The sequence below is a fragment of the Branchiostoma belcheri genome, unplaced genomic scaffold, assembly GCF_001625305.1.
Source record: "Branchiostoma belcheri isolate BF01 breed outbred unplaced genomic scaffold, Haploidv18h27 scaffold1, whole genome shotgun sequence".
NCBI lineage: Eukaryota > Metazoa > Chordata > Leptocardii > Amphioxiformes > Branchiostomatidae > Branchiostoma > Branchiostoma belcheri.
In genome coordinates this window covers 1,296,699-1,322,978 of record NW_017802379.1, presented here as the reverse complement: position 1 = coordinate 1,322,978, position 26,280 = coordinate 1,296,699, and the positions used below count along the sequence as shown (strand labels likewise).

Genomic DNA, 26,280 nt, shown 5'->3' with positions numbered 1-26,280 from the left:
AGTACAGTGTTGTAATCTTGCTTTAAGAAACCGCACGACAAGAAAATATGCACAGTATTTTACTTTCAGTGTTACAGTATTGTGTTGAATAATTCTTAGAATGACTATGCTTGCTGCCCTATGCTTATAACTACTCAAACTCGAATTCGCATGTGCTCTCGTCCCCAGAGTCGGGTGGTAACTTTGGTATGTCGATGCCGTGATTGGTCAGCGTCTTTTGCAGGAGCGCGTTTTCCTTCAGGAGGCGATCTCGTTCCCTCTCCACCAGCTGGTGCTCGTGTTTGAGATGGTTCACTTTGTGTTCCCACTCTTCTTCCACTGATATGATGATACCTAGGAGGGGGAGGGGGGTAAAATTCACAAGATTTATTCGTTGTATAGTATCATGGCCACTCAACCACTCATTTAATTGTCATTTGCTTACTCACTAACATCACTCTCTCACTCACTCACTCACTCACTCACTCACTCACTCACTCACTCACTCACTCACTCACTCACTCACTCACTCACTCACTCACTCACTCACTCACTCACTCATTTACTTACTCGCTTACTCATGAATTCAATGCCGTCTAACCTTCATCATGTATTCATCCATTCATCCGCGGATCTGGTCTTTCACAATTCAACCGTTCAAAGTATCTCATAAATTAAAACCCCGCCGATGTTCTACTCACCGTTGACGATCCTGGTGATCCTCCAGAGCCTGAGCAGGATGAGCAGCCCGCCGGCGTCCGTGAAGGCGGAGGGGCGGACCAGCGAGGCGATGTCCAGCCCCAGAGACACCAGCACCACCACGGCGTCCAGCACGTGGAAACCGTTCTTGAAGAACTCCAGACGGTCCACGTAGATCTTCAGCGCGATCTCAACCACGAAGATGCCTGGAAATCAGACAAAGCGTATCTTCATCGTTCTTATTCCCGTAGTGATAGTTTTTTTTTAGAATAGAATTTTTTAGAATTACTGTATTGTCATTGATCACATTGTCGTTATCATAGTGTTGCCATACATTGTACCATGTACGAGAACTGTCGAGCATTTAATGTTTGTTCATGATCATTTATGCAACCGATGAGATTCAGGGCGGTTGGTTGCTAGGACATTCTTCTCCGTTGCTAGGCGTGTCTAGCAAAGGATGGGGTGTGTGTGCAATTTTAACCACAGTGAATACAAATACATGTATTTGTTCTACAGGCCATTTACAACTCAAGGAAAACATTTAGTACCAATAGTTACTAGTTTAAGTTACTACTACTTACTAGGTATAAACCAGTAGCCTACAATTGTGACAAAGTGGGTGATAAAGGGACAAAAAATCAAGAAACTGGCCACGTACACAAGATGAGGATACTGACGACATGAAGAACTTCTATCAAGACATGGTGGCATTCCTCGTGTCCACCTGTCCCATGATCCCCCGCATCGATCACGTGATGGCCAGGCGCACCTGTCGTCACCAGCCCTGTAAAACAGCCCGTTACAAACTTTCACTTTTAATATAGCAAATGAAATTCTCATACGATTTTACGGACTTGAAAAAAAGCACATAGGTTCCAGCATTTGATGAAATTTTGTCGCGCATCAAATTTCATCTCGGAAGCCTGGGCGCCATCCTATACCGGGGCCCCCATGCTAGCTTTCTATATAAGAAACTATAATGTTGGAACCTCAGTATACAAATGAGATGACAGCCAGATCAACCGTATAGTCTGTTGGCAGCAAGAGGTGAACCACAAGAAGGCGTACGTGCACCATATGCATTGTATAAAGCCCCAACCACTGCTTTGATATAACCTTTTTCTTACCCGTATAAAGAGACTGAGTAACATTCAGCAGTCCTCCAGCGTGCCCCGGTGCGTGAGTGGGCGAGTACGTGTGGCTGAGATGTCCCGTCCCGTTGTGCCCTGCCTTGGGTACGCAGACGTCAGGCGGGTCCGGACACAGCTTGATGACGCGCACGTCGATCAGCAGCTCCATGATGACGATAAGCGTGTCCAGCACGATCAGCACAACAATGGCGATGTGAACAGACTGGAGGAACAACGAAGCACTGGACTTAGCTCCTTTTTATAACATCTACAAATTATACCATGACCTTGAAAATCAACTTTCTACGAATAATTTCTGAAGGTCTTTTGTATGGCCACCCAGTGGATGCTGGGTGACTCCTATGAATTTTGTCTTTGCCTCTTTGGACCTTTTAATTCCTTTCTGGTCAGCTTTTGAACCCCTTTCGTTTCACTCCATGCTCTCCTGTCAAATTAAAGCTTTAAAGCTCCTCCCCCCACCCCCACTAGTACTCTGTCTCTCTTTCCTTATCTTTAGAGCGGCACTTAGCCTGCGTCACAATTGGATGTTACATATAATCATTGTTGCAATCATAGATACGTAAATGGAAATATTACCTATAATTGAAATTTTAGCTATAATCATTAACTCACCTGCCGCTCCAGCATGTGCTTCAACTTGTGTCTGCAATCCTGGTTGTCATGGTGATGATCACGTGATTCTGAGAAAAAGGTGACATAGGGAAGAAAGTAATCATCACCATGTTTGGAATGCTGAGACAACAGAACATATGCAAAGAATCATGAAGAGATAATCATACATCTGCTTGTAGATTGACGGCCCACGTGAACCCAGAGCCGTACCTGTGAGAGGATGGGTGGACGATGGTGTGGGTGGTGTCTCCTTCTCGTTCCCAGGGCCGACAGGCATCTCTGCAAGCTCCCCCATGTCTCTGGCTTCTGGGAAAGTTACATAAATATACGTCATTAATTCGTGTCTTCTCTACAAAAGTCTGGAAACGACGCTTATTGTAATGCTAAGTTAGAAATTAAATTCCTTCCCCAACCTTCCGGTGTATAGGGCTGTGCCCATCTCTGATTTCATAGCCCTTGGGTCACACAAGAGGCAGTACAGCGGGGTGCTAGTCCACTGGTAGCGGTGTGTGTTCAACTTTCACATGCGTACTCTTTCTCACAATTATGTAAAGACCTGAGCGCTAAGCAGAGAAAGCACTATATATGTATCCCCCAGTTTAGTAATACCCATACCCCCTCCCCCCAAGGATGACCTACTAGACTTTTCCGCCAGTTTATTATAACGTTGTTAAATCGATAGCGATGTTGAAGGTCTGAAATATCTTGTCTCTTTCATGAATATAGCATACACAGCCTGCCAGGCCTCATTTTACATGGCGTGCAACCTTGTCTTAATCTATTGTTTAGGCAATGATCTATCTCGTCCATAGTCAGATGTATGGCCAAGAAGCCAGTATGTTAACCTTTATGCCGAAGGGCAGCAATATTAGCTGGTTCGGCTTATTGATATAAATACAGATGCCTGGAGTCTTGATCGCTGACTTTCCAAACTGGGACATAATGGACCGAAAGCGGAAAACAACAGCGATAGTGGCAGTGCAAAATTCGCTAATCTGGCACAGTTATAGGTACATACACTTCCAGGTTCTATTTCTGGAGAGCCATAATAACCATACGGCCGGACACGATAAGAAACATTCCTCACACAAGATAAGGACAGTTCAGGGGCACGGACCGGGGAAGGTCTGGTGTTGACCTCACTTGTACAACTGTGCTTCCTTCCGCTTTCTATTTCCTCAAACAACGTTATATAATGGTTTATTTCAAATTCAAGTAACACCTCGCAGCCAATGGCTGAATTATGTGATACATTTACAATTGATTAATAGATTTACGCAAATAAACAGTCTAACGTATAATATTTAAAATCGAGGTATGTAGGTAGCGCATTGAATAAAAACAATTGATAACAAATGATTGGTTAAAACATTAAACATTTAAGTTAAAAGCATATCGGGATAAAATGATTAGGTGTGGCGCAACGAGTAGATTCTAGTATGTACATTTGAATAAAATTTCTGGGAATATTAAATAACATTTGAGTACACGTACATACAAATAGATGGCAGCATTAAGTTAAAAGTAGGGCAACGAAGTAAAGAGCAGCTACAAATTCAGCATCCGTATCATGTAAGGGATTGCACTTGTTCGGTATCTTTCAGTTCTACAGAAGACAGTGTCCAGTTTAAGGGATGAGCGGGTCGTCCTACCACTGATTTCAACTCTTGGAGGTGGCAATAAGTGTCTATGCAGCTTAGATCGTTCAAGTGATCTAGCGAAGTTCATTGTCAGTTTGTCACGGCGTGACTTGAGTGTTGGTAGGTTGAACTGTGCGCATGCCGTTCAACTTGAATTAGAAACACTGAGTCAGAGTTTCACCAAACAGTATCAAAGAAGTATTTTGTTGTCTTACTGGTGCTTGTTTCACTAACTTGCGTAGCTTTTGAGTAAGTAAGGCAAGTGTTCTATTTGAAAGTTTGGATGACTGAAGTGGGACATGTTTAGAACTCACGCCAGCCGGACGTCGTTGACACTTGTACTGATTGATTCAGAAGTACTCAGCCGTCTTGCCTTCCGCAGATTATCATGCTTGAGTGACTTTGACTTGTTCTCAAGTTGCTTAGGCACGTAAAACTCCGCTATACCACTTACACCACAGCAAATGTCATTATAAAGTTGTTTTTAAGTAATTGTCGCAATAACAAAGCTCTGGCACCAATGACGCAAATCCTAAAGCTTATGTACTAATGTAATCAGAGTCCGAATGAAAAGGTGCCTTTGCAACAAAGATCTAGACCGGGTTCAGCAAATTTTGTTTGCCCTGGTATGCCGCGTATACAAGGCTGAGGCGCCGGTCACATGCATCACTACAATGCACTCATCACAAGTCTATGGTAGAAGATTTAATGCCTACCGCAGAACTTCGAAGAAGTCTGTGCCGTGGGTGTTTTGTCAACATGTACTCGCACTGTGGGTAAGTTTTCAGGGGTTGAGAGGTCAGCATGCCCGAATAGCCCCCCAGGTGATGTATGTGTAATGTATGGCTGAACTCTTTGTTAGCTTTGCCGTACAAAAGTGTAATGTTGCATGGCATACCGCAAACCCAGGGCCTTCTGAGCAAACACAACAGTGTTTAGTTAAGTCTTTACCGATACCTTTCCTGAGCTTTAAATCATTCAATTTCTCAAATCGTCACCATCATCAGTCCCATAACTTAAGGGCCCTTAAGCCACAGTGTCTGTCTGTCTGTCTGGCGATCACCAGCATATTTCTTAAATACAGGGCATTTTAAAGAGAATGGGATTTCAACAAGTTCTTTTTGTCACCATGTTTACTGTTAGCGATTACCTACAAAAAAAGAGTTCTAATTTTGTTCTCACAACACGTCGGTGAAGTTCCCACAAAACTTGTAATTTCATTGAACCAGTGCAAATAGCAAACCCTGGCGCGTTTTTTTACTAGAGTTTAACACATCCTTTTCGGATTGTACGTCACTAAAATATTACTGAGCGAAGATTAGTGAAGAAAAAAGACTGCAATTGACTTAGACAAAATTTAGAATAATAAGAAAGTCTTAGAAGACGTACTACCCCCGGTATCCCAATGGAATAGTCCAGCATAACCTGCCAGACAAGACGAACCCGCGGCCATGTAGGGGTGAGTGTGACGTGCATGAAAAGTTGTCTGCTTTCTGTCCGCTCTCACGTCAAATAGTGATACGTGTTCAGAGACTACATAAAACACGCAAAGCACCCCCAAGCAAAATAGTAGTACATCTTTACACAAACGTATAGAAGACACATAGAAGGTGCTAAAGTATAGATACCTTTCCGTGAATGTTTTGGTGATCCCCACATGCATTTGCTGGATGGCCAGGCGTGAGTGCGTCAGTGTATAGTCCCGAACATGAAACGACTCCACAGGGCGAAAAGTTTCGGTTGCTCTCGTGATCGTGAGTGTTACGACTCTGGTCTCGTTGCCAGTCCGTACAGCTGAGAGTGTGACAGAAGGAGGCGTGGGCTTGTAAGACCCGGAAGTGTAACCACAGCTGATAACCTGTTCTATCTATAACCTGAAGGCATGCTACTATGGCGCCTTTATCTCCTTAGGGACGATACATTGATGGTCAATAGGGAACATATGAAAATAGAAAAGATAATCATTGGAAAAAAGCCAGAAGGATGTTGGCCCAAGAAGTGAATAATGACAAAAGACAATGTAATTCTGTAGCCGATATATCGATGTAACGCTCAATGTAACATACACCTGTACAGTCTTTTCCCATCCTTTGGACTTCTTGTGGTTTCGTCCCGTACATGTGCGTATGCGTTACAGCGACATCTAGCGACTTTGTGAAGAGCAAGTTTTCCCTGAGGCAAGTGATCATCAAAACACGATGGAATAGGCGACTCTTCAGTATACATAACGTTACATAAACCACAATAGAAGAGACACATACACGCTCAACGTAAGTTTAATATCCACTTTTTTTATTGGTAAAAGTGCAATGCGGTACACATAATACAATTATTGTGTTACTTTGTTCACAGATTATGCCTCGAAAATAGTACACCAAGGGAATGAAAAATAAAGAATGCCCAATGGAAGACTTATATAATGAATATGTGCTTTCACTTTCAGCTAAAAAAGCCTGTCAGGCTTGTTTATAGTACTAGTAATCGAACTGGAGTATTTTGTATTTAACGGCAACTGTTAGGGGGAATGCCTCAACAGTGAAACGATTTTACTGCTGCCTTATTCCTAATTTCCCTGCTATTTCTAACAAATCACAATCATATAAAGAACCTAGACCTTAAAAGCAATTCGCCAGTCAAAGCCGTTTTACAGAAATACAAGCACTGCATAATTTTTTTTTACCTCCGATGCATCGTTCACAATAATATACTTGGCATATTAACCCAAGTTGGGCCTCAGCACCCCTGGCGGCCGCGGACCCCCCAAGATAACAAATCGAACGAACCAGCCCCCGTACCAACCTCTACCGAACCAGAATCTGATTGCCCGTTTGAGTCGATGGTCACCCTGATCGTCAGCTGTCTCGTCATCAGCAGATTCTAGTTGAAAACAAAGCGTAGACAGTAAACAAAACAGTTGTTGCCAGATAAACCAATAAACCAAGGATACGAGTAGAGTACCATTTTAACGACTAAATACATAGGAATGTGAGTGCTATTACTCACTATACTCATACTCAAAGCAGAGTGGCGGAAACAGAAAGTAAATGGTTCAGTTATATATGAGATGTCATATTTTACAGAAACAACTAAGGGCCGCAATGCAATATGATTTATTTCCACATTTGTTCATATTTCTGTATAATACAAGAAGTTTTTTTTTTTTTTAGTTTTTCTCACCGGCAGGCATGATGATCTCCACCCTGTCTCCCTGCTGTTCCTCCTCAGTAGCCGGGGTGAGTTTGGCCCAGCGCGGCTCGAGCTGTCCGCAGAAGTTCTGCAGTTTCTGACTCAGGACCGGGCGGGCTGGTCGCTCTGTATCCACGGTCATCAGCATGGCGCCTCCGTACTCAGCAAACTGCAAGGAGCCGTCCTACGATTCATGCGATGTAAACCATTTCAGGGTCAATGAACTTTAGACATACTGATAGAACAATTACTTTGTACTATGTATATAAAACATTCAACATTTGCATGCTTTACCTGTATGGACTTCTGTGAACGAAAGGCAATAGGTCTGGTACGAGTACTGCGTGAGACATTCAAGCACTGACACATATAGTTCCCATACATATATAGTTGACACAAGCTGTTTTGCTGATACCTGTTTTTCTTCAAGTTCTTCTGCTGTCTTCTTCACGGCATTTTTCTCTCCTTGTGTCTCTTCGAAGATGAAGCAGGTCTTATTACTTCGCGACAGCTTGAATGCTTTCATCATCTGTTAATGAACGAGTGAGTACACGTAGCTGTTAATATAAAGTAGGTAGGATACGAGCTTGTAGATTCTTGAAATTTTTACAGACAGCACACACTTACACTGGAGTGGTCATACATGACCGCAGCCTCTCCCCTGGACCCCTCGGTGTAAAACGCGTCTGTCTCCGCGTCTTTGTCGGTCTCTACGGTCTCGTGCAAGAGCTGCTTTCCGGTCCAGAAGTTCAGTGAGCACTGTAGAGGAAATTACTTTAGTAATTAAGAAGAACCCTCGCCCTGATTGCAGATTTCGAAAAAAAAGATAAAAATGGTGGTCAAAGATCGTGCAAGTTACCGTGACTACTCCATGTCGCGAGGGGCGAGTGATCAACAAGAGAACGCCTATGGCCAGAACAGCCATCACGGCAACTCCCGCGATGATCACAATCTTCAGTGGACGGCGCTTGTCATTTTGGGCTTGTTTCTGTGGCAAAGGGAAGGAAAATGTAGACTTAAAAAAGCTCTTAAGGACAAAATACTCTGTGAACTTTTTATCGTGTATCAGTCGTTGAAGATGTCTAAAATATCTGACAATTACTCTGAGAGTTCATTGCTCTGTTCGCAATTGAAAGTCCTGGAATTAGATATCTGGATTTTTAAATTTACATGTAGGTATCTAGGAAGGCCTTTTCTCACCTTGATAACAGCAATCTCATCCGGAAAGATCCCACCGACTGTGGCCTCACCTGATGGCGGGGGTTTCTTTTCACCGTCGCAGGGCGTCATCTTGTACGGGTGTCACCAGTTCTGCGGATTCTAACGTGATATGAGAGAAAGCGATTGTAGTTCGAATTTGGTAATCTCTCTCTTCCTCTTTTTACAACTCCCTAAAGTGATTTTTTTACTAAAGTGACTTTTTTACCTGAAACTGAAAGTGTTACCTGTAAACATCGACACAGATACAGGTCTCAGTTTACGTCCTTCTCTATTGTTACATCGGCCAAACCATTGTAATTAAAGGCGCGGTCACATTCCCAACCCGGGGTCCGATTGGGCAGTCATTTGGAACGAAAATTATGATATAAGACAGAAAACAAAAAACAAAAAAAAATTTAGAAAATTAACCATGAGCGCTATTTGTGTATACTCGTCATACAAATTGTTTCTTTTTTCGTTCCCGCAAACAACTCGCGATCGGCCGGGTCTCGGCTTGGAAATGTGACCGTAAACGACATCACAGGTCACTGAGCTTTGAGGGCTCCTTGCCTACTTTGAGTTCCTCTTTTTCCAGGATAATACTTACATAATGTTCTTGCTTAAAATGTCCTACAAACAAGAAATAAAGGTGAGACCTAATATGGTCATGAAGTGGGATTAAAACTAACCTTCACAGGGATCCCTAATAATGATTGAAGGTACAACTGCAATTCCCCCCAGATTTTTCAGTGGCCCAAAATAAAGCATACGTGTGTAAGGCTGCCAGTAGTTCACAGAATCATAAAGTGCACCATTGGTGGTTTACATAAGATACCTGAAAACACCTTAGTAAGCAGGTTGCAAACGTTTGGGGAAAATTTTCCGTAGGATTTCAGTATCTCACTCTCCTGTAGCTGATAGTTATGTCTGTATAATGTCTGATAATTTTTTCTCCTTGTCATGTTGTCAAAAGTATATTTAAATCCATTAAATATTCTTTCTATTATGCTTCTATTATGCTTGTATCTTAAAACGAAGTGGAAATTCTAGAATGTTACTTAAATTCTTAACTTATTAGAAATGTTCAGCAGTTGACTGACTGTGCGCCAACCCAGTGTCTTTTGACATTTTTCCTGCTTGACATTTCCTCAACGCCATTTTGTTATGACGCACGAACTAAACATATTTGATCCAACGATATTTCAAACGATTTTACTTATTAAGGGTCAAAAATGCAGCCTGATCAAGTAGGGGCACGGGTAAGAACTTGATTGACTCACCTCAGAATGGAAGGAAGTTGTCTCAAGTCGACGAACTTTTTAAAGTCTCGACGTCTGTCTTTCAGTGTGTTCTTCAACTCAGCGCTGAGGTGGTTGGACTACGTGAGTTGAATTAAGAACGTTGAGCTTGGCAGACGCAGTGCCTATTGTGTCATATATGCCCACAGGTGATACCTGTGGTAGTTAGATGTGCTAGCCATGCGAACATAATGAGTTGTCTGTGATACAGTCTAACCTGCTATTAGGGATCAAAATGTCTTTTGTACACTGCTATTTATCTAGCATAATAAAGTAATTCATAAAACCGATCCTGATTTTTTCAGCCTACAAAACTTCAACTCCATTCTGAATGTGATTTTTAGCTCTGACTGCATGTCCGAGTGCATAAAAAGAGTGTATAAAAAGAAAGTCCGTGAAAGTTTGTAGTTTACTCTTCATGTAGGGCCAGCCAAACTCCCCCCGGGCTAGACTCCCCCGTAGCGGTAATTTACACCAGCGGGCGAAGGGCTCTTGCGGCCCGGAAAACGAGTTCTGGATTCCAGGGTAGGAACTAGCAGTATATGTACATAATCCACAGTGGAAGATCATAAAACACACATGCTCAACACGATGCCTACTTTTTTTTATTAGTAAGAGTGTAATGCGGTACAAATTGAATACAGCGGTGTTATCAATTACTTTGTTCACAGATTATGTGTTCAAAACAAAGTTCAGTGAAAGAATTTCGAAGGTTGACGAAGGAAATGTAGAAATAAAGGATGGGAATGAATCCTTCTAGTAGCATATAAACCTAACGCAATGCTTTTCCAACTGTTGTTGGCAAATTTTCTTCTTCAGTGCGATAGATGAAGACGACGACACAGTACGTGTTTTCACCACACTTGACGATGCTGATGATGATGCCCCGCTTGTCACGATGCACTCCAGGCGCAGTTTCATCCGTACCAGGATCTAAAAAGAGAGGGTCACTTGTGAAATCCTTAACTTAATTTGATTTGATTTTTCAATATGTTGCTTTTCCTGATCTAGGCTTGTATCCATCCTTATTCAGAGTACTTTATACATACTTATGTAGAGTAATCCGTACGTATTACAGAGTCCCGACCCTGTCAAATAACATACTCAGATACTGGACTATTTTGCACGAGGGGTCAAAGAGGGCATTGCAACCATCCCTCAACAGAGATGGGGGACGCCACAGACTTTCTGCAACCTATGATCCACTGCTCACGGAGTCACGCGTATTATCTAGGTGACGTTACGAAAGCGGTGGATTGCTCATTCCTTGACAAAGACTGGAGTTGTACAGTATAAAATTCGGGTAATTTCTTGTGTAGATCAAAGGCTCTAGATATCTACTACTGTGCAGTCATTTCATGGCAGTTCGGCAGAATGCTTCAGCTGCAAACTAAATGAAACTAGCTTATAGCTTTCTTGAAAAGTTTCTCTCACCGGCAGGCATGATGATCTCCACCCTATCTCCCTGCTGTTCCTCCTCAGTAGCCGGGGTGAGTTTGGCCCAGCGCGGCTCGAGCTGTCCGCAGAAGGTCTGCAGTGTCTGACTCAGGACCGGGCGGGCTGGCCGCTCTGTATCCACGGACATCAGCATGGCGCCTCCGCCCTGAACAAACTGCATGGAACCGTCCTACATGCGACGTAAAGCATCATAGCGTCAATGAACGTTAGTCATACTGGTAGAACAAGAGTCAGGTGTGTTAGATGGTATCCTCTATCTATCTAAAACGTCTGAAATGTCAGAGAATTTATCCAGATACCGTAGTGATTATTTCTACTTTCACAGAAGAATAGTTGTCATATACTAGCACAAGACTGTGGAGGGTAAGGAGCGATAGTTTGTGAAAGTAAACATTATGCATCTTCTTTGCAACTGTTACCTTTCTAGTTGTTATTTTGTACTATATACATGTATAAATATTTAACATTTGTGCATGCGTTACCGGTATGGACTTCTGTGAACGAAGGGCAATAGGTCTGGTACTGTATGAGACATTAGACACTGACACACATACAAATATTGTTGACACAAGATGCTTTGCTGGTAATACCTGTTTTTCTTCCAGTTCTTCTGCCGTCTTCTTCACGGCATCTTTCTCTCCTCGTGTCTCTTCGAAGATGAAGCAGATCTTACTTCGCGACAGCTTGAATGCTTTCATCATCTGTTAATAAACGAGTGAGTACACGTAGTTGTTAAAATAAAGTAGCTAGGATACGGGCTTTTTTTTAGATTCTTGAAATCTTTACAGGCAGCACACACTTACGCTGTAATGATCATACATGACCGCAGCCTCTCCCCTGGACCCCTCAGTGTAGAAGGTGTCTGTCTCCGCGGCGATGTCGGTCTCTACGGTCTCGTGCAAGAGCTGCTTTCCGGTCCAGAAGTTCAACGAGCACTATAGAGAAAAGTGACTTTTAATTACATGCAAAAACTCTGGTACTAATCCTCACACTGGTTGCACGTTCTTACAAGTTATTGCCACGCCCCTTTACGCATTTTAAAAGTTGGTTTCGTTAAGACAAGGACATAAGATGATTCCGTTCTTACCGTAACGTGTACGGCAAATTACGGCATTGATGACAACGATACTAATTATTCTGTGTCCTTTAAAAAAATCGGGCTTCAAACAGTATACTTGATCTTGCGAAATGCGTCGACAACGAAAGCAGGTTCCGAAACAAGATAAAAATGTCGGTTAAAGTTACCGTGACTACTCCGTATGGCGAGGGGCGAGTGATGAACAAGAGGACGCCCATCGCCAGAACAGCCATCACGGCAACTCCCGCGATCAGCACAATCTTCAGCGGACGGCTGTCATGTCGGGCTTGTTTCTGTGGCAAAGGAAAGGAAAATGTAAACTGAAAAAACTAAAGAGACACAAGAGGTTCGATAAGATCTGTCATTATGTGATGAATGGTATGTCTGAAAAGTGATTTCTTCACTTAGTCCGTTAGTCCATCTACGTTTAGAGCGCTGCCGGCGTTTTTTTTTTTTTGCGGGTAGCGCCTATCTAGCGTTCACAAATTGGCCGCTGCCATGCCTTCGCAATGACATAATGTCCTGAAGAACCAGGTCAACGTCCGACAGTCCAACGTTCGACAGTCCATTCTCGGCGCTTCTCATCCGACAGTGGAAAACGATGAAAGCTTATCGGCTTGTCATTAATATTCCAATTGTTCATATTGCACAATACACAGTTCCACATGATGGAGAAGAAGATAGTAGCAACAACAACAAGACAGAGGTGTGCAAGAATACAGAGAACGTTTTGACTGACAAAAAAAACTCTAAAGGACAAAATACTCTGTAAACGTTTTATCATGTATCAGTCATTGAAGATGTCTAAAATATTACTCTGAGAGTTCATTACTCTGCTCGCAATTGAAAGTTTTGAAATTAGATATCTAGATGTTACATGTAGGTATCTAGGAAGGCCCTTTCTCACCTTGATAACAGCAATCTCGTCCGGAAAGATCCCACCGACTGTGGCCTCACCTGACGGCGGGGGTTTCTTTTCACCGTCGCAGGGCGTCATCTTGTACGGGTGTCACCAGTTCTGCGGATCTCGGCGATTCTAACGTTGTATGATTAACACGATTCTATCGTGGTTCGAATTTGGTAGCCTCTCTCCCTCCTCTTTCAACTATCTAAAGTGATTTTTTTACTCCATGAAAGTGTCACCTGCAAACATTGACACAGATACAGGTCTTAATTTACGAGTACATCCTTCTCTATGGTTACCTCGGCCAAACCATGTAATATTAAGGGCAAAGGACATCACAGGTCACTGAGCATTAGGAGCTCCTTGCATGGGTGACCTACTTTAAGTTTTTCTTTTCTACAGGATAATACTTAATTTTCCAGGACAACGCATAAGAGAGAGCATTAGACGTTTTACCGAAAAAAAAGTGTGTTGAATGACTTCATCATGTCACGTTATACAGTATTTCGGTAAGATCAGCAAAGACCCCGGACCCGTAACGTAACGTCTTTCTACCGGTCAGCCATCCTGCTTTGAATAGGTGGATTTTCCTACTTCCCTAGGTTTTTCAAGTTTAAGTGATAATATTCAACGCTTTTCTAACTTACAACCAACAGGCTTAATAGCTATATACTGGCTGATGCTATGTCAGGTAGAAACGGTGCCTGTGTAAAGATACATAATCAGATGGTCAGTTTGAAATTTGTTTGCTGTCAACAACTTGCATAACAACAGTCATATGACCTTTCTACAGCTAAAAATAGAAATACTAAATCATTTTTGAAAGAACGCTACGGTCCGGGGTCTTTGCTGATCTATCGCAATACTGTATAACGCAACGTCACGAAGTCTTTCAACGCACTTTGTTTCGGTAAACCGTCTATAATACTATCTTTTATGCAAGTGTTATCCTGGAAAAAATAGAAACAGAAAGTAGGTCATGCTTACGGGGGTAGTGTATGACAAGAAGTAAGTATTTTACACAGGCTCAAAAGGAACATTAAGAGTTAGTACATCAGCAACACATACCGTGTAGTGAACACGAAAGCTTATTTAACTTACTTTATCCACCAGAACAAGACAGCGTGACGCACAGTGTTCCTGTACCAGCGCTGTAACCGCCCAGTTCTCGGTTTGATCACCTGCCTCAAAATGTGTAACCTACTTTGTTGCCTAAGCCTCGGGCTACAAAGTAGACAATCCTGAGATCTGTTGTATGGAAAGCCCCCAAACAACCCATGACAATATACGTGACTGAAGAGCCCGTGTGGTACTAGTACGGTATTCTCGAGTCTCGTAGCGAACATGCAGACATTCTTTAATGCGAGTATGAGATAGAGGATTCATGGCTTTGAAGTTCATAGGATATATGGGTAGGTAGTCTTTACACAAGTGTGAAAAATAAGTCTTTTGTAATTACACTTTAGAGATACATGCTTAGGAACATATTCTAACCATGTATTGGGAGGTAAAAGGCGGTGGAAGGAAAGGGATGGGCTCCGCCTTCTAACACCTTGCTCTAGACACGGGGGATCCACTGCCTACGACCTCAAAATGCTAAGGGACTACCTTTACCTTTTAGAGCCTGTATCACGATGAAATATGAATTGAGGTGTGAAATCCACTCTATGTTCCGAGGCTGGCCTCTCGGCATTCGTATTGTCAACGGCTCTTGGGAAATCTGATATCTTTCAGGAAGTGCCATATATTGGCTCCTTGCCTCCACCAAACAACCATATAGAGAGAGATGTCCATAGCCTAGCCACTTTTGATGGCCACCAAGATTTTTGATAGATTGACTATGCGTTTTCAGCTACAAAAAGCATGTCAGCTGCAATCCCCTCTACCCCCCTGATGTAACATAATTCTGCCCTACTTCCTTCGAGCACCCGGGCCCATTCACAACACATCAGGGAAGTCCTACTGGCCCTACAATTTTTAAACTAGTCTGAGCATGTAACAGTTTGTGTTGAGCCTGTGTTTATTCTGCATGTAGCGAACTTAGGAAAGGTTAGTGCATATGGGCTGATAACATTCTAATTACGGTGTGGATATTTATTTTTGTTTTACTCTCTACAGATGAAGTACCAATTAGAGATAGACGATGTACTTTTATTTCTGTACCATACTGTTCATTGTCCATGCGTTTGTGTGCTAAGTAGCCTTGATGCTTGAACTTTGCAGCCTAAAACAAAGGTACTGACCCGAGGATGATCTGTCAGCACTCGTGTTATTGTTCTCTGTTATTCACTGTAGTAATACATACTGCATGGAATGATTTGGAGTCTCATTAAGAAAGTTCACAAACAGAAAACTTCACTCATATAGGTTTATTCACTCCAGAACATCACAAAATATCCAGCTATACTAGTTTATGAATAGTTTAGACATTCATTTATTATTTTTTTAACAAATCACAATCACAAACAACCTTGACCTTAAAACCAATTCACCAGGCCAAGATGCTTTACCGAAATACAAGCATGCACTATTTCGGTGTCTTGATACGAGTATATGTTTCACAACAATGTACTAGAACTTGATATATGAAAGCAAGGAATGAATGAATGGTTTATTCAGAATGAGAAGCTTTCTCACAGCCTATTGGCTGAATTGCAGGGTCCTTACAAATATTTTAAAAGTATCATTCATTTATAATGTAAAATGAATCATTTTCCTGACTATTTAAAAGCATGCGCACTTCTACCACGGCTTATGTCAGGTATTTGTAACTGGGGGCCCAGTGTGGCCTTGACGGCGGAGCCATGCTGCAGATAACATATCGAACGAACAATCTCCCGAACCAACCTCTACGGATCCAGAATTTGATTTTCCGTTTGACTCGATGATCACTCAGATCGTCCGCCTGAGCTGTTTCATCAGCAGCAGATTCTAGTTTAAAAGAAAGCGTAGCTCGTAAAAATACAGTTGTTACGTAATGTAATAAACCAAAGATACAAGTAGAGTACCCTTTTAACGACTGAATTACTACTACTAGTAGATAGTAGTGCGATTACTGTACTCTTACTCAAAGCAGACGGTGGTGGAAACAGAAAGTAAATCTCCAAGTGGTTCAATTATTAGATGGTATATTTTACGGAATAAACCAAGGGCCTCAATGACTATTTCCACACATTTGTTCATATTTCTGTATAACACAATAAGCTTTTTTAAGTTTCTCTTACCGGCAGGCATGATGATCTCCACCCTGTCTCCCTGCTGTTCCTCCTCAGTAGCCGGGGTGAGTTTGGCCCAGCGCGGCTCGAGCTGTCCGCAGAAGTCCTGCAGTTTCTGACTCAAGACCGGGCGGGCTGGCCGCTCTGTATCCACGGTCATCAGCATGGCGCCTCCGTTCTGAACAAACTGCACTGAACCGTCCTATAGAAAAGTGAAACAGGGATGTAACGTCTTGTAAGAACGCTGGAAAGCGTTATTCACAAAAACGTTATTCACTTTCAGCCCAAGTCGTCCATAATGAATGTTAGTAAGCACCTGTTTTGCCTCCAGTTCCTCTGCTACCCCCCTCACTCCTTCCTTCTCATTCCCTGTCTCTTCGATGATGAAGCAGGTTCCACTTCGGGAGAACTTGAATGCTTTCATCAGCTGCACACAAAAACAACAAAAGTATGAATTTTGAAATGAAACAAGTAAAACAAATGAAAGCATGTATACTTAGTACATGTACTTTTTTTCCAACAACATCTTGATACCTTCACATGAGAGTTGTACCTACCTTGTGATGATCGTACATAACCGCAGCCTCTCCCCTGGAACCCTCGGTGTAGAAGGCGTCTGTCCCCGCAGAGTTGTCGGTCTCAACGGTCTCGTGCAAGAGCTGCTTTCCATCCCAGAAGTTCAGTGAGCGCTGTAAAAGAAAAGACCCAGAAGTTATAGTTTTACAGCGTGGTATCTGAGTAACACTGTAGTAGCGTGCGTACTCCAGTTGTTAGCGACCCTGCCTCTGGACTAAGAGGTTGGGTGTTCGAATCCCGGCTGTTGTCGCTCACCCGACATGCACGCTACTGTTTAGGGTCGCAGTCCTTAGGACGGGACGTTAAGCAGTGGTCCACTGTTCATTGTGCTTGTCGAAAAGAGCAAGGGGGATTTCTCCGGTAAAAAGAACCTGTAAATACTGTACATAGCGTCTGTCTTCTCTGTCACGACCAGTGGAAGATTAGCTCTTCAATGAGCTAAACTGGTTCGAGATCACTTTCACTTCAAATATGTTCTCATTTTACTTGTAAGGAGAAGTGCACGTTTTGACATTAAAAAAAAACATTTTTGCAAGACAGTTACACTGTATTGACTAACAAAGGTCAATACAGTGGTCCAAAAAATTACGTACCGTCACAACAGACTTAGCAGTGAGGTGAATGCCCAAGAAGATGGCACCCCCTGCCAGAGCGGCCATCACAATAACGGCCGCAATGATCATGATTTTCAGCCGCCGCCGTTTGCCGGTTTTGGCCTCCTCCTGAAAACAGAAACAAATAGATTAGCTGAAATCTCCAATTTAAGGAGAATCTTTCATTCAATCAAAGTGTTTTTTCAGCTGCTTCGAACATCTAGCGATTATAGGCTAGATGTTATATTTGATTATCCGTACTAGGAAGACAGTTTTTGAAACAAAAAAGAGAATTCTTCTTAATAAACTTACCTTGATAGCAGCGATCTCGTCCGGAAAGACTCCACCGAGCGCCGCCTCAGCTGAGGACGGGGCTTTCTTTTCATCCGTGGACGTCATCTTTCGCTGGTTCTGGAAATAAGACGTATTGCTTTGAGGCATGTGCAGGACAGGTAACAGTCGTCATATGATCCATCGCAACACGATCGAAAATTGTATTCTAAAGGATAGTCGTACATTTGTCTTACAGCTGTTTTGCCACGGCAAAGGCTGTCTTAGGGGTATGTATGTATCACTTATTCAGATTTTCAGCAAACAACGAGACGAAATACGAAAACATTCAGGACGTAACGTTACTTACCTCGCGAAACAGAGCAGGATTGTAACACACACAGACACAATCTGGACTTGTTTGGTGGTGTGCGGGAGCCGCGACTGGCTTTTAACCATGGACTTTTACTTCCTCAAAGTTCTCATTTTACGTGGTTGCTGCGAGATCTTTTCAACAAGATCGAGCTGACACAAAAGTTCTGTTATAAGCCTTAGCCTAATTACTTCGTTGACCATTCAAGTGCAATAGGGGAACTGTCCAAACAATTAACATCACGCATGCCATCTAGCAGCTTGTGATCATTCGGCAAAGCGAGGTCAGGAAAGCTTAGAACCTATTTCTGAGTGGGGGTGTGTGGCTTAACGGCAGAGTGTTTGGCTCATACTCTAGAAGTCCTCGGTTCGACCTTGGGACAGGCTCTTTGCGCTACTTATTCGCTCCACCCAGGTGTAAAATGGGTACCTGACCGGTTGGGGAGGCAAAAGGCAGTGGATTCGAGGGTTGGCTCTGCCTAATCCAATACCATGCCCTGGACATACTTGATAACACCTGCCCTTTCCAGGCTCTTTGGCTTAAAAATAGGGCCATTACCCAGTACCTTTACCTAGTACCTAATAGTATTCAGATCCTATATAAGGGTAACCTGCCAGTGAATTGAGGTATGTCGTACTCCTATACAACATACATGTAACTCTATCTTCCTGTCAGAACCGTTCATTGTCCGTGCGTTGTGTTCTAAGTAGCCTTAATGCTTGAACTTTGTGGCCTTTAAACAAAGGTATTGATCCGAATACGAATTGGTTTGCGTTATGCAGACTACATTTCTTCATGTTACACTAACACCTTAATAAATGCTCGGCTTAATTAATGGCAGGTAGTTCAGCTAATACTTCAGGAAGCTTTTATTGTTATTCTCTCTCTCTCTCTCTCTCTATCTATCTCCCCCCTCTCTCTGTCTGTTTGATTGTTTGTTTGTGTGTGTGTTTGTTTGTTTGTTCTGTATAATGTATTTCCAAAATACAGAATGCAGCGTTGCCATGCATCCCCTATCCCGATGCACAGTTTGTACTTTCCAAATAAAGAGTCTGAGTTCTTCCACATGTCTGTTAAGTGCCATTCAAGGGGAACTGAGAACTTTGAGGAAATGATATGCTTCAATTAACATGCTAATGACCACTAAGGCATACGTGTGACGATGAGCTAAACAAGGTGGGGCATGTGCTAATGGGATCGGAACTCATTGACAAACATGTTTGTACATCTGCTTCTGTTCGGGAAACTTAAAACCATATATATTTACTGTGAGACCACGAGGAAGAAAATCAAGGCTCAAATCTCTGCACAAGTGCCATGATATTACCTTTAACAACTACATCTACATGTAACCTAATCTGGATACTAGTATACTGTATGTATGACATAAATAATAAGAGCTGGAATGAGGGAGACTTTGAATCTCATTCCGTGAACTGTCTTGAGGTAAGCTGCAACTTACAACACATCAACGCTTGACGCCTCAAGCAAAAAGTTTGCCTTCTACCATTTTATTAGCAACAACAAAAGAACACACAAAATTGCCAACTACTCGGTTAGACCGTTACAATTGCTAATGCCTGTCAATCTCTGTCAAAATGCACAGCCTTACAATTTGAAGAGTTAATGTTTTCTCAGCCGTGTCTCCTGTACCATATATAGCAATTGCAAGCTCAAAATGGCTATGAGATATCTAATATAATGAACACAGTCTAGACTACAAGAATGCAGGCTCCGTGTAGTAACTGCTACAAAATGAAATTATTGCAATATAAGAAATCTTATCTCATAAAGCTTGTTACACAACATTAATTGTTACACTGAATCTAAGCTTCACCTCGCTTCTTCGTGAACTTCATATTCTTGTGGGTAACGTTTAGTAAACTAAGATAACATCTGAATGCAGGACTAAAGCAATTGCTGTTTATATATACCAAAATTCTAGGGAAAAAAACTGCAGGAAAAAACTACGTTTTCCTGTTTGTTGCCAGTGTATTAGTTGGCAATGCCTGGTCACCCTAGCCGACATAGCGGCAAACCCTGTGGCGGACAACACGGCACCCCCAACTGCAGACATTCCTGCAGATCGCGGACACCACCCTCCTCACCGCACGGCGGAACCACCCACGCTTGGCGCGCGTCTTCACCTCCTGTTCCGGCGCGTCGTCCACCAGGCCCCTGCGGCGGCGCTTCCCGCACACCCTGCTGCAGGTACGGGAGCAGACGTTTCTGGTCGTCCAGTAACAGACGTACCTAGGCCAGCGTTTCTCACGATGCTGCACGGCACTTGTCCCTGGAAGAAGAGGAAACATTCAATTTGTCTTAGTAGCAGCCAGTCACTCAAATATTGACACGTTGATATTTCATATACACTGTTAACTACACTGTCAGCTTAAAGGGTTTCTAAGGTGCATGGAGAAAGCAAGTGTCTGTTAAATCACAGGTTATATCCTGCACTGCATAGTCTTTAAACTTACCGTTGGTTCCAGGGAGAACCTCCACCTCCATCTCTGAGTCATCTTCCTCCTCCTCAGTAGTGGCCTCTGGAGTAGGAGTGGGCTCGGTGGCAGACTTGACGGCCCAGTGGGCGTGCAGACCCTCACAGAACTCCGCCATGCTCTCACTCAGCACCGCCCGGTCCACCTGCCCACGGGCCTCGTCCACAGTCAGGAACGTCTCTGCTCGGCGCTCGGCGGCGTCAATTTCGCCCTCCTGGTTAAAAGAAGCAGGAAACAATCCATTGTTTAAGGTAGAAACAAGCCGTGGACACAGATATTATCATAGATATACATGTGAGGCAAGCAATCTGTAAAATGGAATGATATCAGATATACAACAGCAGATCTTTAAAGTCAAGAACTTACTTCCATCTGTTCCAGGTCCTCCAACAGCTCCGCAGTGTCCTCTGCCTCCTCCAGACTTTCATAGAGGATGTAGCACTTCTGATCCCCATCAAACCTGTAGGCTGAGAGGCTCTGGATGGAGACGCAAAGATACAAGTTAGATAAACAACCAATAGAGCAAGGCATACATCATCTAAATGACTGACAAAGTAGATGCAATACAATTTTTAGCACATAAACTAACCGTCTTCATGTCTCTGATGACGAAGGATGTCCCGGTAGAGCTGACCGTGCGGAAAATCTCGGTGTCTCTCTCCTTGTCCACTTCCACTGTCTCTTGCACGATCTCATCCTCTATCGCCAGTTTCACCGAGCGCTGTAGTTATGGGTGTGCAGGGTGAGCATGCGGACCAGACATAACCTCAATATCATCGAATTTCAGTGTTACGAGTATCGGAGAACTTGGACACATAAAAAGTAGAAAAACATGGTCTTACCGTCAGTACATCGGGTTTGCGGTTGAGGTGGAGCCCCAGGAAGGTCCCTCCCACCACTGCAAATATCACCAGAATCACGCTGCCTGCGGCAATGGCGATCTTCAGACGACTCGCGTTTTCTCCACGGGCCCTTTTCTGCAGAAGAATGTCAAGATTTATTTATCTGTTTTTGTTTCCTTTTTTCAGGGTAGGCTCGATCAGTGTTTACAACACCGCTTTCTGGCGTGCACTGTGCTTAAAAACATAAACAGAATTGAAGTATCAGCAGGACAAAACAATGGGGACAAAAGTGTTTATTCCTGCACTTAAGATATCAATTCTTTTTTTTTCTGATCTATCAGTTGTGATCCAATGTTAGACACTTTTAAACATACAAGTGAGTAAATTGCCCAAACTTTAAGATACCTTGATGACGGCGATGTCATCAGGAAAGACTCCTCCCGGCAGCACCTCGGCTGGGGGCAGGGCTTTCTTCTCCTCGTAAGAAGTCATCTTGGATTGGTTCTGAAAACTGTAAAAAGTCACAAAAAGTTTGCGTTTTGTTTTGAGTAAGTGAAGTCTTTGTTATTTTTGGACGGGGGTTAGTCATAAGAAAATACGCTTCAATGACGACCCTGGTGGACGGCAAAAATAAGATGTTAAAGGCCTGCTTAACTGGGCTAGACACGACATTGTACTTCCTTCATTCACGGGTAAAATCTTAAAAAAAAAAATCTTAAAAAAAATATAGCGCTTTCTGAAGCATAAAAGCAAATAGCCAGACCAGCGTTCTGCTCTGGGGATCGCGCGTCAAAACACAGAGGTATCACCTTTCTAGGATCACTGCCAAGGTACAAAGGATACACGAGAAGGCAGCCCTAACAGAAAAAAAGTGTCAGTTTTTTAACCAAGCGTTTGCCATTGTATGAAGCAGGTCGTGAAAAATTGTAGACGGCCTTTGGCAGGAAACAAAAATTGTGGATGGGAGTAAAGAAATTGTTCAGCACAGCGCACACGTCCTATCGAGATACAACATACAATCGCTGGGATTTAAGCGGCTGACACCGTGCCTTCAAGCCTAGGGAACTAGTGGGAATAAACAGCACTTTGAAGCGCTAGTCCATTTCACGCGGACCCCCTACACAAAATCACATATAACATCTCCCTTCAAAAGAGCGTAGTTTTAAAGAAAAGACCATTGTTGTATACTGGCATGGAGAGAGTGAAAGGAAACGGTGGGACACACACACAACAACAATTGAGACAGTATAGGCGCTACGCAAAAGTTTACCTCGACTATCCCAGAAAAATTCTAGACCTTCAAACTGCACACTTCTAGCAGAAAACAACACCATTTTGCAGATGGCCAACAAATTAGCTCTATGCAGAAGCCAAAGCGTGCCCAATAATATTTTTCGTCAAACTCAAACTTTAAAAAAAGGCTCAGATGCCCTCGCAGAAACTTCTATACCCTCTCTACATACATAGATGCAGCTTACCTCTTGAAACGTGTCTTGAAGCAGGTTGTGTGCGGAGTCTAATAGGAAAACACTTTAGGTCGCTTTTTATACTGTCTCACAACAAAAACGCTGGAAAGAATGTGGAAAACAAGATATCAACTTGCAACTTGTTTTCGACGTTTTGCGGTACGCGATTGGTTGAAAAATATGAGCTAATATTTTTTTCGCCGAATTTCCTCCTCCTCTGTACAAAACAACTCTTTCGAAAACACTTCTGTGAAAAAGGCACAGCCTTTAAAAAGCGAGGAGGTTCTGGGCTTTCCTAGAAGAGCTGATTTTGGCCCAAGTCCATTTCCTTATGTATTACAAAGGCACTAGAACTATCTACAGCGGCCAGTGTAACTACTAGTATCCCTAATCAAATTTCTTTCCCATTTCTTATCTTTCATTTGTTTTTATATTCATTATCTGTTTTCAAACAAATATATGTACTACACAACTGGCAATTAACGTTATTCAATAAGTTCGTACATCTGATAAACATCAAACATCTTTTCCTAGAAAAAGGACTTTCTATTGGCACGCGTTCAATTTGCTGCGCCTGAGCACTAATCCACAGGCAAAGAAAGCCGACACTGCTGTTGCCCACTCCAGAGTTGACAACTATGATGCCTCAACACTTTTTTTGTCAGTTTGATAAATTTCGCACCACATTTACTAACGTTTGAAACTATTCTTCTGGTTGTTTGAAACTATTCTACCTGTTGTTTGAAATGTGAATCTTGAGTGCATGTTGACCACTTTCAATGAGCTATCCCCTGTATGTACACGGGAGTTGGCACAAATGCGAGTTTATACATCTGTAAGGCACAAAGAAAACAGTTACGTGACCTGCTTGACAAAAACAGTTCATGTTTCCACTGCCACTTGCGTCAAGTAGACCCAGTACTGGCAGTAGGCCGGCACTGTGTGGTAGACATTATCCAGTTTATATACAAGTATTCAAGTCCTCTCTGAGGCGTGTGTAAGTTCTTCGAGGCTGGCTAGTCATCTTCCCCATATACATTTTATGCTACCGTCTCTGTCGACGTATATTAACTTACATGGAAGTGCATGACATGTACACATGCCTTGTCTGCTTGGCTATATCTCATATTTCACCATACTTTTCGCGCTTTCAGAATTTAAAACATGAAACCGTCTTTACTGATGTATATTATAAACTTCATCCCAGTGCTAACGATATCAGCTTTATGCGTGGAAATATTGTTAGCATCTTTCTTGTGAATCCGTAGTACAGGTGTCTATAACGAACGCGGGTAAACCCTGAACACAAAAGCTTCAACTCCGTGACCCCAGTGCGACGTCTGACCCAGACTCCTTTGTTAAGCAGGTGTGTTCTTCACGGCCGGTGTAAACATGTGAAACTGAGAACTTTGAGGAAGTAACGCTCTGATGGAGAATGTGTCAACAGCTGCCTAAGACTTGTGACATTTAGTTGAAAACAAGATTAACTGTAGACGTCAAAAAATGCAGAAGGATTTAGCAGATCACCATGCATGCGCATTGACAAAGAAGATGGGCGCTGCGCATCTGTTTCTCAACAATTTCCCAACATTTCCCAAGATAATTTCCTAATACGAAAGGGGTTAAAATGAACTGAACGAAATTCAAAGTTTTATAAGGGGAGTCTCCTAGTCCAGATCCACATTTCAAACAAAAGAATATACGTAAAAGACCTTTTAAAAGACATCTCCAAGCAGATCTCTGGGGGGTTCAAATCGGCCAGACCGTGTCCAGTTGGCCACCGTAGAAATATAGCCTGACCGGTTGAATTCCCCTCACCGCCCCGAAATCTGCTTTTTCTTCCCCTACGTATACAAAGCGGTGAAATGTGAAAAGTATAGATTAGTACACATATTTCATTAGTATTCGTATCGACCCGCAGTGTTGATAACCTCTGTGTTCTTTGTTTGTATCTCAGTGCGCAGGTGCAGAATGTTGAACTTGGGCCAACGCACACTTTTCGAGGAAAAGCTTCTTAATCTTGTTTTTGGCGAAATGTTGTTGTGCAATAACAACAGACCTCCTACCTGAGAAATGACGCACAAGGAAAAAACACCTACCTGTCCGCAGGTAACCGATGGGTTTAATCAACTGTAACAACAGGATCATCCGAATTTGACGATTTTGGTGAAAAAGGACACAGGGAAAGACACATTTAATCTTACTTGCATTGCTAGTTGTACACGATATGGCTAGTGTGAAATAAAGTCTTCTGCCAAAGCACACACGGACAGTGAGAACGCCTTACGTAATCTGCTTGTCGGAGACGGTTCATGTTTTCGCAAATATGCCTAGTTTGCCAGCAATGTCTGTTAGATATCATATCTATGTAACTACATTGTATTTCACCTTACTTTTCGCTATCAGAATGCTTACCATGATTCTATCTTAAAAGATGATTGTCAAATGTTATGAACTTCATGTGAGTGCTAACGATGCAAGATCAGCAAGATGCATAACAATATTGTTAGCATCTTTCTTGTGAGTCCGTACAGTACAGGTGTATATAATGAACGCGAGTAACCCTGAACACAAGGGCTCAACAAAGCCTCACTTCTGTCTCACCCTAGATTACTTTGTTAAGCAGGTGTGTTCTTCACGGGCGGTGTAAACATGTGAAACTGAGAACTTTGAGGAAGTAACGCTCTGATGGAGAAGTTGTCAACAGCTGTGTAAGACTTGTGACATTTACTTTAAAACAAGATTAACCGTAGATGCAGACTACTTGTACCAGCGTACGTGCAGTTTTCGCGGAAAAGCTTTTTAATCTTGTTTTGGCGAAAGTTTGTTGTGCAATAACAACAGACCTCCTACCTGAGCGATGTCGCACGAGGAAGAAACGACGAGAAAAATAACCACCTGTCCGCAGGTAACCGGTGGGCTCGGTTTTGTTGACTCAAGACATCTTCAATCTCTCTTGAACTGCCACTTGCATATCACATTGATTGGTCTTTTAGTAACGCACAAGAAGAAAAGTTGCTCTGTCATACGGGTAAGTAAAGGACCAAAGAACCAAAACATATACGGGCTCTTCCTACGAAATATTTCGTATTTGAGCTGCGGAAAACCGACTAAGAAGTCACCCACGCTATATAGGTCCTCTTTGGGACTTATGCAAGTCTATCGAGGCTAGACATCTTCTTCACCAGACATTTTTAAAAAGTCAATAGATGTCACCGCGTAGCCGTGTGTCGTATGGC

At 42.7% G+C, this 26,280-nt stretch overlaps 3 protein-coding genes across 5 annotated transcripts; all 3 read right to left on the bottom strand.

Annotated features, from left to right (window-relative positions):
- Window positions 1-115: 115 nt before the first annotated feature.
- LOC109463761 lies at window positions 116-13,507 on the bottom strand. Its single transcript, XM_019760615.1, has 12 exons — window positions 13,337-13,507; window positions 8,471-8,586; window positions 8,130-8,258; window positions 7,898-8,029; window positions 7,686-7,799; window positions 7,262-7,454; window positions 2,655-2,750; window positions 2,445-2,512; window positions 1,895-2,034; window positions 1,340-1,470; window positions 681-884; window positions 116-333 (listed from the first exon to the last, which is right to left on the bottom strand). Exons 2-12 carry the CDS (start codon window positions 8,558-8,560, stop codon window positions 131-133), a joined length of 1,500 nt encoding a protein of 499 aa, XP_019616174.1. The 5' UTR covers window positions 8,561-8,586; window positions 13,337-13,507; the 3' UTR covers window positions 116-130.
- Window positions 10,400-18,432, bottom strand: LOC109463511. 3 transcript variants are annotated; one of them, XM_019760355.1, is made up of 7 exons: window positions 18,233-18,432; window positions 17,905-18,003; window positions 17,593-17,721; window positions 16,981-17,112; window positions 16,740-16,850; window positions 16,433-16,625; window positions 10,418-10,701 (listed from the first exon to the last, which is right to left on the bottom strand). In XM_019760355.1, the coding sequence occupies exons 2-7, from the start codon at window positions 17,989-17,991 to the stop codon at window positions 10,541-10,543; spliced, it is 813 nt and encodes a 270-aa protein (XP_019615914.1). In that variant the 5' UTR covers window positions 17,992-18,003; window positions 18,233-18,432; the 3' UTR covers window positions 10,418-10,540. The 3 variants fall into 3 exon arrangements, with proteins under 3 accessions (XP_019615920.1, XP_019615914.1, XP_019615906.1); XM_019760347.1 differs by lacking the exon at window positions 10,418-10,701 and adding an exon at window positions 15,556-16,139 and having other exon boundaries at window positions 18,233-18,429; XM_019760361.1 differs by lacking the exons at window positions 16,433-16,625; window positions 16,740-16,850; window positions 16,981-17,112; ... (1 more) ...; window positions 17,905-18,003; window positions 18,233-18,432 and adding exons at window positions 11,203-11,395; window positions 11,817-11,927; window positions 12,030-12,161; window positions 12,472-12,597; window positions 13,212-13,327 and having other exon boundaries at window positions 10,400-10,701.
- Window positions 18,433-19,730: 1,298 nt separating this feature from the next.
- Window positions 19,731-23,173, bottom strand: LOC109463499. The gene is made up of 7 exons (XM_019760337.1): window positions 23,054-23,173; window positions 21,981-22,086; window positions 21,576-21,710; window positions 21,323-21,454; window positions 21,100-21,210; window positions 20,713-20,947; window positions 19,731-20,528 (listed from the first exon to the last, which is right to left on the bottom strand). The coding sequence occupies exons 2-7, from the start codon at window positions 22,065-22,067 to the stop codon at window positions 20,254-20,256; spliced, it is 975 nt and encodes a 324-aa protein (XP_019615896.1). The 5' UTR covers window positions 22,068-22,086; window positions 23,054-23,173; the 3' UTR covers window positions 19,731-20,253.
- Window positions 23,174-26,280: the final 3,107 nt, after the last annotated feature.